General features: G+C 46.2%; 1 protein-coding gene across 1 annotated transcript; it reads right to left on the reverse strand.

Moving 5' to 3' along the window:
- Window positions 1-4591: 4591 nt before the first annotated feature.
- Window positions 4592-11393, reverse strand: LOC115500911 (keratin, type I cuticular Ha3-II). Its single transcript, XM_030295671.2, has 7 exons — window positions 10987-11393; window positions 8936-9018; window positions 7559-7715; window positions 6386-6547; window positions 6166-6291; window positions 5827-6047; window positions 4592-5065 (listed from the first exon to the last, which is right to left on the reverse strand). The coding sequence occupies exons 1-7, from the start codon at window positions 11332-11334 to the stop codon at window positions 4939-4941; spliced, it is 1224 nt and encodes a 407-aa protein (XP_030151531.1). The 5' UTR covers window positions 11335-11393; the 3' UTR covers window positions 4592-4938.
- Window positions 11394-11731: the final 338 nt, after the last annotated feature.

Below are 11731 nucleotides of genomic sequence, written 5' to 3' on the forward strand. Positions count from 1 at the left end.
AGAAGCAATCTTAGAAACAAAGAGAGGGGGAAATAAATAAAAGGATTACCAACATGGAACCACACTTAGATGGGTAATATGCTTTTTAGCATTAGCAACAAAATGCGAAAGACAATGGTATGATAATCTTGAAAAGACCGGAGGAAAATAGCCACGCTTCTGGAACTCTACACTGAACTACACCATTGTTCAGGAGGGACCACTAAGAAGAGACATTTTCAGACAGAAACTGGGAGAACTTATCACAGGTACTGTAGGAACTACCAAAGAATGCATTTCAGAAAACAAGAAATTAAAACCAGAAAGGAGGAAGAAAGTGAAAAAAGGATTGGAAGCAAACAACCCAGTAAACATACAGGAAAATCTAAAAATAATAGTAACAATGACCAAATTTTTGAGTGCAAAAACAAGGCAGAACTAGGGGCATCCGGCTGGCTCAGTCGGTTAAGCGTCCGACTTCAGCTCAGGTCATGATCTCACAGTTCATGAGTCCAAGCCCCTCATTGGGCTCTGGGCTGACAGCTCGGAGCCTGGAGCCTGCTTCATATTCTGTGTCTCCCTCTCTCTCTGTCCCTCCCCCGCTCACGCTCTGTCTCTCTCTCTCTGTCTCAAAAATAAATAAACATTAAAAAAATTTTTTTAAAAAGGCAGAACTTAAAAAATAAAGAACATAAAGCAAAACTTCTTTGCACCTTGTTTTATATGCAAGAAGAGAGAGATTAGTTAAAATTAGCACTATGTCTGTACATTTAAAAATTAATAAGCATCAACAAAGAAAACAAGATCAAGCTGATAGATCTCAGGAAAGGGGAAAACAATAAGCTAAGAAAGAAATCACAATTGATAGCAAGCACAAAATAAGATTTTAAAAATAAATCCAAGTGTGTCAGTAGTAAAAGTCAATGCAATAGACTAAACCCTATTTTTCTGTCAGACGTTCAGTGCCCTGACCACCCTACCTGAAAGGCTTCTTCCCCCATCCTTCTCTGTTCCCTTGACACTGTCCCCAGTGTCTTAGTCCATCCAGGCTGCTATTGCAGGTTACCAAAGACTGGGCAGCTTATAAACAATAGAAATCTATCTGTCACAGTCGAGAGTCTGGGAAGCCCAAGATCAAGGCTCCTGCACACTCAGTGTTCAGTGAGGGCCCGCTTCCTGGTTCATAGACAGCAGTATTCTCATAGCAGGAGAGGTGAGGGAGCCCTCTGGGGTCTCTGTTTATAAGGGCTCCAACCCCACTCATGAGGCTCTATCCTCAGGACTAATCAGTTCCTAAAGGCCCCCACTTCCCAATACTGTCACAATGGGAGCTAGGATTTCAACATGAGGATTTGGGGGGCACAGTCTACAGCACCCAGCTTTGTTTTGCTTCTTAGCACTTACCACTTGACATAGTCATGTTTGTCTGACTCTTTTTACTGCCTGTCTCCCCACCTGAACGTAAGTTCCTTGAGAGCAGGTCTTAGTTTCTTTCACTCCCCTGTCCTGACACCCAGGACAGTTTTAGGTCATCGTGGGCATTCCATGATTATTGAGTTGAATTTATTGAGTTGATAAGAAACCCAAACGGCCAATCAAAAGATTCTTTAAAGGTTTAATTTCACTAAGAATAAGAAAACTACAAGCTATAACAACACGATGCCATCATACCCACATTTATTGGCAGTATTTGTATCTGTTGGCACTGCACAAATTTGCGAGTGAAAACAGATTGCTGGGTGTACAATTTGATGCTTTTATATACAAACACATACATTGTGGAAGGATCACCACAATCCAGCTAAATGACGTATTCATCACCTCTACTGGGTCACCTTCGGGTGTGTGTGTGTTTGGGGGGTTGCAGGTGCACGCATGCATGCTGGGAAGATTTAATTTAGGATTTTTCTTCTTAGAAAATTCCCAAAAATACAATACAGTATTATTAACTATCCTCACCACACTGTACATTAGAGCTCTAAGACGTACTCATCCCGTATAACTGAAACTTTGTACACTTTGACCAACAGCTCTCCATTTCCATCACACCCCTGGTCCCTGGCAACCACCTTTCTACTCTCTGTTTTTATGAGTTCAGCTTCTTTAGATTTCACATGTAAGAGAGAGAATGCATAAATGAATGCAACATTGTGTGTCAGCTATACTCAAATAGACAAAGGGTTTTTTTTTATTTTTTAAAAAAATGTTAACAAAAAATAGGCCATGCAGTATTTGACTTTCTATGTCTGGCTTATTTCACTTAGCATAATGTCCTCCAAGTTTATCCACTTTGAACACAAATGACAAGATTGCCTTCTTTTTTCCCCTTCTATTGTGTGTGTGTGTGTGTGTGTGTGTGTGTGTATAATCTGTATATATATTACAGTTATCTGTGTCTACAGACATTTGTTTCCACTTATGGCTTTTGTGAGCAATGCTGTGTTGAACATGGGGGTGCGGTTATCGCTTTGAGACAGTGATTTCATTTCCTTTGGATGTATACCCAAACGTTTTTACCAAGTTGTAAAACAAAACAAAGAAAAAATAAACAAAACAAAACAGATTGCTGGGCCCTACCCCCGGAGTTTTGGAGTTAGTAAGTCTGGGGTAGGACTGAAGAATTTGCATTTCTGACAGCTTCCCAGGTTCCCAGGACCACACTTTGAGAACCACGGCTCTGGAGAACGACTCACACAGGTACATAAAGAGAGATGTTGACAAGGATGTTCTTGCAACACTGTTTATAATGATTAAAGAAAGGAAGAAACACCCTAACTGTCCTTTAGCAGTGGAATAAGTAAATAAAAACATGAATCTGTTTCATTATGAAATACTACAAAGAAGTTAAAATAAATTATAAGAATGTGTATTAACACAGATAAATCTCAGACACGTAATGTTGAATGGAGAAAATTGATGGCAAGCTTTATACCACTTGTATTTTCTAATTTAAACTGCTAATTCATACACACACACACACACACACACACACACTGTACATGGATACCCTATGTATAATTTTTAGAAATGTTTAAATTGGAGAATAATATATCACCAAATTTAGAATGGAATTTACCTTCAGGGGGACAGAGGAAGAGAAGAATGGGTAACGGATCAGTTCGAGGTCGACTTGTAACCTTTTTTTCCCAAAAACTAAACCAAACAAACAAAACACACACATAGCAATGGTGTAAATACAGCACAAGGTTGCATCTATCAAATCTTGGTTGTGGATTTATAGGTGTCTTATTGTTTTTTTGTATTTTCAGATGTTTGAAATACTTCATAATTAGCAATTTAAAATAAGAAATAGCAGCAGTGCCTTGTTTCACCAGGTGGCAAGTCACAGCTCACCGGCAGGGGACTTCAGCGCATGTGTCTTGCCCCACATATGAGGTGAGTAGCACTGAAACCCACCCAGACAGCTCAGAAATCAATCTGGCCTTGTCCTGGGACAGAGTGATTTCCTTGAACTCCTTTCTCTTCTTCACCAAAGAAATCACTGTGGCAGAGACCAAGATTCAGGACAGCCTCCCCCAGACCTAGTCCTCCCATTGACAGCCTTGACTAACGTAGAGACAATGTTTTGTTTGATGCTTTACACACTGAGCGGTAAGAGAAAGTGTATTTACTGCGCTGAAACATTGGAGCTCTCACTCGCAAGGCAGAGGACTGGGTGTCTGGGAGGCACCTGTCCCTGATAAAGGCAGCTGCTGGTACCCATGGGTGAATGGTGGTCCCAGCACGTACGGAGAACTGATTGCATAGAGTGCAGAAGTGTATTCATAGCACACATGCAGGTGGCTTCTGGGAAGGAAGGATGAGAGGCTGAAGTACACCAGCTGGATCTGGGACATTCTGAGCACAGCGTGGAGGGTCACTCTGTCATTGTCCAGGACCACGCCTGAGGTCTGGATAAGGGAGCTCCAGCAGCACCAGCGAAATCAACGACACCGGAGCAGACACTAAGGAAGCTAAGTGTGTTAAGACAAGAGTTTATGACCAACACTGGAGCAGCCATCATCCTAGCAGCAGGACATAGCGTCAGCTGCATCTCAAAGAGAGATTACATAACTAGCACTTTAGCCCAAGATGGGACAGTTGGCTTGCATGGACTCAGCACGCACAACTGTGGGAACCATCAACCGTGGCCGGACATCAGGAGGCACCAGCAGGAGCAGGGCACCAGCATAACTGTCACTTCTGGGCTCCTTACTGGGTGCAGAAGAAAGAAAATGAGTTGTGTAGTTCCTGGTACTTGCTCAGTGTCCAATAAATGTTAGCTCCTGTCCTTCTTCTTGCAGGCACTTAGAAAAGAAAAAGGGGAACTTGCTAGAAATGTTACCCACTGTGCATTATTGAGTCAGCTCCCATAGTGAATATACACCATATTCAGGTGAATCCTGTTGACTTAGTGGTCCTACTGGTTTCCAGCTGGCCCAAGCGGACGCTGGGCTCACTGCACCTAATGAATGTTAATTAATGGTGATGAAGCCCTTTGGGGAGAGGATTAATGACACAGTCCTCCTGTGCTTTCAAGTGGTTTTATAAGAAGCACGTACACACAGAGTGAACACTTTGGAAAGAATGAATACAAATGAGAACCATCACTGCTTTGCAAGAGGAAAGTTTATTAGATTTACAAAGGGATTCGGGGAACTGCAAGGAAGGTCAAAGCAACAGAGAGAACCACAACACACGTCGTATGACACCTTCACAGCCCAGACCTGGCAGACCATCAGGTCACAGCATAACTACAAGAGAGCAGCCTTGAATGATGAGGGTCAGGTGGGCTGGGCTCAGTGCCGGGCCACACCTGGGCGCTTGCTCGCCTTCCAGATCGTGATTTATAGGGATGCCTGGGGCTGGCTCCTGTGGCTGATGCTCGTCAGAGAAGCAGGGCTGGCCCATCGATGGCCCCTCTGTCTTCATGCAATCCTCTTGCTGGCCCCTGGATATCTAGCACCCAAAGGTGTTGCAGGGCCCACAGCGGGAGCGTGGGCCACACGGGGCACAGGGATTGGTGACGCAGGGCCCGATGGGCTTGTCACACGCATTGGTCGTGGCGCAGGGGTTGCAGGGAAGCCTGGGAGACAGAATTAATAGCTCATCAGCATGAGAGGGATCATTTTTAAAAAGGAGGGAGGTCAACCCAAGGAGACAGAAAAAGCAGAAGCCATTCTCCGACATCTTAGGAAGCCAAGCCTTGTTCAGACTGTTCTACAAAGCTCTGAGACAGTGTCAGAGAAGAGCAAAGAAGACTGAGGGTGGGATTCCAGCCCTCATTCTATAACCCTGGAGCTATGGGGAAGTCCCTTCACCCCTCTGAGCCTCAGTCTCCCTGCCTGTAAGATGGCATTGGTAATACCTACCACACAGAATGTGTTCATGAAAACACTGTGTCATGCTCATATGTGAGTTGGCTATACTGTCCCCACTCCGCCTGCCTCGGATGATTCCAACAAGGATCAATGAAATAGTGGATTTGAAAGTGTGGTTTAAATCTGAAAGCGCTGCTCAAATACATGTGATGGTTGTTGAGTTTTGTTTTCCCTTTTGCTGTGACAGGCCAGCCGTGAAGGTAGAAGGCTTTATTTACCCATCAGCCTCCAAAAGCTCACCAGCTGGAGAAAACAGTCAAGTCTCCTGAGTATCTTTTGGAAAAGAAAATACCCTTCGGCCAGGCAATGACAACAAAAAATTCCCTCTACGGTACACTATTGTAACAGAAACCTCTGATCTCTACAGACATGCTGGCCTCTGAAACTTAACCCGAAAAGTCTCTGTTTTGTCCTTGAGTAGAACTATACATGTGCCTTTCAGGGATGATGTCTGCTGGCCACTCACTTGCAGTCCTCGCTCTCCAGCAGGCCCCGGTACGTGTTGATCTCGCACTCCAGCCGGGCCTTGACGTCCAGCAGCACCTGGTACTCCTGGTTCTGCCGCTCCAGGTCACAGCGGATCTCGGCCAGCTGGGACTCCACGTTGGTGATCATGCACTGCACCTGGCCCAGCTGGGAGCTGTAGCGCGCCTCGGTCTCCGTCAGCGTGTTCTCCAGGGAGTCCCTCTGTGAGGGGAACATACGGAATGTCACAGAGCCGCTTCTCAGGGGGCGACTCCGTGGGATTCCAGTGAAGTCACGGGCTTCACCAGGTGAGGAGAGGGTGAACCCGAGCGACACCCACCAGGTTGTGCTGGGCCTGCAGCTCGATCTCCAGGGCGTTGACCGTGCGTCTCAGCTCGATGATCTCCGCCTGGCAGGACTGCAGCTGCTCCGCACTGGACACCACCTGCTTGTTCAGCTCCTCGGTCTGAAACAGCACAGGGGACGAGACAGGGTGAGACTCTGCGTCAAGGGCCACGAGGGGCCGAGGGGCCCGGGCGGCCGCGTGCTGAGATGCCCACCTGGGTGGTGAACCATTCCTCCACGTCCCTGCGGTTGGTCTCCACCAGGGCCTCATATTGGCTCCTGGTCTCGTTGAGCACGCGGTTCAGGTCCACGGTGGGGGCCGCGTCCACCTCCACGTTGAGGCGGTCTCCGATCTGGCAGCGCAGGGTGTTGACTTCCTGAAGGAGAAGGGAGAGGAATGAACTCAGGAAAAAAAGTCTGTCAATAAACTCTCTTTGAGCAAGTTCAATATGATGGGAAGAAGATTGCAATGAATTTAGGAAATATGAGTTGAGGCCCAGTTGATGTAGAACCAGCTGAGTTACTTCTGTGTGATACAGGCCTCTTACCTGAGTGTCTTCTCATCTGCATGATGAGGCTGCTTGAAAAAGTGATTGCTAATGCTTCTTCCCAATCCAGGATTCTATCATTTCTTTCTGATTTTCCCTTTGCTCAGTGATAAGCCTGGTATGGTAACTGGTTTATAATTATTGCTACTTCAATACAGAGAAACCAGGCATAACTCCTCCCATTTATTTCCTGGTCTTCTGCCATTATATATTGTATACAGAGTTTCCTCTTCTACGTTAGCCAACTTGACAATACATTATATTTTTAAAAATCTAATGTTTGATAAATGCATCTGACATCCTCTATTACATTCAACCATGAGGTCTGAATCAACCATTATTTCTGTTCCTTCATCTCTCTCATTTTTCCCACCCATCCACCCACCCACCCACCCATCCATCCATTCATCCACCCACCCACCCATCCATCCACTCCCCCCCATCCATCCACCCATCCATCCATCCATCCACCCACTGGGTTCTAGTATCTAGGTGACATATAACATGAGGGAGTTTGCTGTCTTCTTCCAGTCTTAGTCCTTCATTTGTCACCTTCAAAAGCTAATAGAACTTGTCAAACAGTAGAAAGTACTTTAAATATCTTTGTGTGGACTTTTGGCCGTATATCTGGACCCAAGGGAAAATAAGTCATCTGACCACATTCTTTTAGTAAAAGAGGTAAGCTTATGAGCCAGTCCCTGAAAATTCCCCCAAGAGGGTTTTGAGCAAGCAGCAAACTGTTGTGTTAGTTCTGAGGCGCTTAGTAAAGACCAACCTTGTCCTGCTCGGGGGAGGTATGGAGTGCTCCATTTGGGATGATGGGGGCTGGGACTCCCTCACCTGCTCATGGTTCTGCTTGAGGCTCAGCAGCTCCTCCTTCAGGGACTCCACCTGGGCCTCCAGATCGGACTTGCACAGAGTCAGCTCATCCAGGATCCTGCGCAGGCCGTTGATGTCTGACTCCACCAGCTGCCTCAAGCCCATCTCCGTCTCATACCTGCACACATGCCAAAAGGTCAAAAGGAGTAAAAAAAAAAAAAAAAAAAAAAGACTTTTTTCCAGGGTTTTACTTGGCTGGCCCAGTGGAATTAATTACATTTTGCAAGTTTTTGAATTTCTAAAAAGTTTTTTGGAAGGGAAAAACATGCTACCATGCTGAATGAAAAAAAGACTTATTTCTTCCCTGAGACCCACAGGGAAGGTATTGGTTGGGGGCCTATGTACAGTCTTAACCTGATATTAACTGCATTTGTTCTAAGAACCCCCATGTACAGGCTGCTATGGATTAGGCCTTGTCTTCTTGCCTCTTTCAGTGAGTTGGTGAACTTCATAAGCCTGTTATATAGATTGTCTTACCATCCTTTCCAACCACCTTGAAAGCAAACTGATGTAATGAAAGCATTGAATTAGAAATCAGAACCATGGATAGATTCCTTAATGTCTCTGAGCCTGGACTTCTTCATCTATACAATGGAAACCAAACTAACACTTCACAGGTTGGTCCAAAGATGTAGAAATGGCATAATAATTACAATTACATTGTAAGCTATAAAGTCCCTTAAACATGCAAAGGATTCTTATGATTGTAAAGATCACACCTAGAAAAAAGTCATTCGCTAAAATGGATTTTGCTTCCTATTTTTGTGATTTAGTAACTTTTTTCTGACGGGCTGATAGTGGTGAACCTACACTAAGAAACAGGTGTGAAATTCACTTTTAACCTGGGCCCACATATTAAGTTTAAAAAGAGAATGAGGGGCGCCTGGGTGGCGCAGTCGGTTAAGCGTCCGACTTCAGCCAGGTCACGATCTCGCGGTCCGTGAGTTCGAGCCCCGCGTCGGGCTCTGGGCTGATGGCTCGGAGCTTGGAGCCTGTTTCCGATTCTGTGTCTCCCTCTCTCTCTGCCCCTCCCCCATTCATGCTCTGTCTCTCTCTGTCCCAAAAATAAATAAACGTTGAAAAAAAAAAAATTAAAAAAAAAAAAAAAAAAAGAAAAAGAGAATGGGTGGGTGGTTTCTTGCACTCCTTAAAAGGAGGCTTAAAATGCAACATTCTTGCATTCAGTGAGGAAACTGACATTTAACCTGGCTAACCCAATGCAAGAATCCTCCCAGTGTCACCCCAGACATCTGCTTGCTCGCACCCAGGACAGAGTTCATCAGGTCATAAGTCAGCCTGTGTGTTACTAGAGTGCTCTGATCCTCAGAAAAACCTTACTTGGTTCTGAAGTCATCCGCAGCCAGTTTGGCATTATCGATCTGCACCACCAGCCTGGCGTTCTCAGACTTGCTGCACAGGATCTGGGGACAGGATTCATTATGAAATGAGTTATACTGAGAAGGAATGCCTGTGCCTTAAAGTGAAAAGCTTTTTTTTTTTTCCAAGCACACATTCTTTCCAAATAGCTTTGAGTCTTTTCAGATTTTCAGTTTGGGAATAAAAGGAAGATGAACCAATTAATAGCACTGTTCATTTCAAAACTAAAACAGTCAAGGGGAAATGTGCCCTTAGTCATTAATTCTTCCTCTCTTTGGTCTGCCTCTGGCTTCTTGCAGGAATTGAGCAGACTGGGTAATGAGCCTCACTTAGGGTGACCTGTGTCCCAGTTTGCTTAGAAATAGGGGGTTCTTGGGGCGCCTGGGTGGCTCAGTGGGTTAGGTGTCCGACTTCGGGTCAGATCATGATCTCGCAGTTCGTGAGTTCGAGCCCCACGTCAGGCTCTGCGCTGATGCCTCGGAGCCTGGAGCCTGCTTAGGATTCTGTGTCTCCCTTTCTCTCTGCCCCTCCCCTGCTCATGCTCTGTCTCTGTCTCTAAAAAATAAATAAATGTTAAAAAAAAAAAGAAAGAAAGAAAGAAAGAAAGAAATAGGGGGCTCTTGGAAGGCTAAGCCCAGAAGAATCCCAGCCAAACCAGGACAGGGTGGTTTTCCTACCCTTACACCCCTTTACTCCAGCCCTGCTGACCTCTTTCCACTCCCCCTCACATTACCCTTTTCCATGCTTTTGTACAAAGCTTCTCCCTCTATCTGGAATGCCCTGGGATGTCCTTGCCCACCCAGCAAGACCCCTTGAATGACCCACATTCCCCCTCCACCCCGCCCCCAGCTCCCACAGGGGGTCACATCCCCCGTGCATGCCCACAGTACTTTGCACGTAGCCAGTTACACTTCTCACCATTGTGTTTCCATGTCTGTCTCCCCTATTAGACTGCGAGCTCCTGAAGGAAAGAGACTAGACTATCTTACTCTGAACTTTATCCCCCACTCAAGCACTGTGCCTTGTGTTCAGTAAATATGGGCAAATGAATACATGATCTTCAAATTGCATGGCCCCTTTTCTGGCATTCACTTTGCCAGCACTACTGAGCAGTGACCAGTCAATCTCCTTGGAGAATCAAAGGCTTGTGCCACTGGATATAAACTATTCATCCATCAAAGCCTACTCAGATACTCCTCTTGTGGGAAGCCCTCCCTGACCTACAGCATGTATTGTCTCTCTCTCTCTATGCTGACTCTATACTTATCCCCACTTCTGCTCCTGCATTTCTGACCCTGAATTCTCACATGCATGCTTGCTCTAGTGGATGGTACAGGGCCTGTGTATATTAGTGAGGCTTATGGGGTCAACAGCTCTTTTGCTTTGCTATGGACGTAGTCTCTTGCTACAGATTTGAAAGGCTTTAAATATTTGAGGATCTACTCAGGAAATTCCTAGCTGAACTAATTCAGGTGCACGCTTTTTTAAGCCTACAGGCTTATAGGCCTAAAAACAAGACCAGGATATCATAACAGAACTAAAAAATCAGATGCTCTGGTTTTAGGTAAGAAACATCTTACCTGTCTGATGCCTTATCCTACCCCAGTCTGCATCCTTCCTATAGAGCTTCCCAAACAGATTTCCTAAGATGTCCTACCTAAGCCAATGAAGTCAATGTCTTTACTGGTGTAGCTTTGAACAGCCTTAGATCCATTAAGAAGTTGGTGCGTTAAATTTAAATAAATAGTTAACCTGGGGCGCCTGGGTGGCTCAGCTGGTTGAGCTTCCGACTTGGGCTCAGGTCATGATCTCACGGCTTGTGAGTTCGAGCCCCTCGTCGGGCTCTGTGCTGACAGCTCAGAGCCTGGAGCCTGCTTCGGATTCTGTGTCTCCCTCTCTCTCTGCCCCTCCCCACTCACACTCTGTATCTCTGTCTCTCTCACACAAATAAAAACACATTCAAAAAAATTAAACAGTTAACTAAGTCGGCAGTGTGGTGTCCACCCCCTCACCTTCTGCTGGAGCTCCTCGATGGTCCGGAAGTAGGACTGGTAGCTGGGGCACACGAAGGGCACCTGCTGCTGGCACCACTCCCGGATCCTGGTCTCCAGCTCCGCGTTCTCCCGCTCCAGCTGGCGCACCTTCTCCAGGTAGCTGGCCAGGCGGTCGTTCAGGAACTGCATGGTCTCCTTCTCGCTGCCATTGAAGGAGCCCTCGCAGAACCAGCCGCAGTTGCCCACGTTGGCGGGGATGTTGCAGGCCCCGGGCAGGGTACAGGTGTGGCAGCTGGGGGGCACGCAGGGCCGGGAGGAGCAGGTGGAGCGAAAGCTCAGGTTGGGAAGGCAGAAGTTGTAAGGCATGGTGCCGGAGGGCTTTTCAGCAGAGCTCTGAAGGTCAGTTCCAAAGGCTGATTCCTCTCTCTGGTGAAAGCCCTGGTCCTATCCAGAGCTTTATATCCTGTCAGCAGTGGGTGTGGTGACCACATGCAGCGTTACCCACCTTTTACCTTATTTACCCATTTTTCCACTTGTTATTTAGCCACCTCACACGAGTCCTTCACCTCATAAAACGTTTTACTCTGGCTTCCTGCTAAGTCAGGACTCCTCGCCAATTACGCTGGTTGGTTAAGTAAGACCTTCAAAGTGACCAACCCATGACCTTGTCAACAGCAGCGCTTATTCATAGGGTTTTGAGTTAGAGTGACAGCTGTCCCCTGTCCCCCAGAGATGGAGGCACTTCTGTGCCTCTTTCTCCTAA

Source organism: Lynx canadensis, chromosome E1 (assembly GCF_007474595.2).
Source record: "Lynx canadensis isolate LIC74 chromosome E1, mLynCan4.pri.v2, whole genome shotgun sequence".
Lineage (NCBI taxonomy): Eukaryota > Metazoa > Chordata > Mammalia > Carnivora > Felidae > Lynx > Lynx canadensis.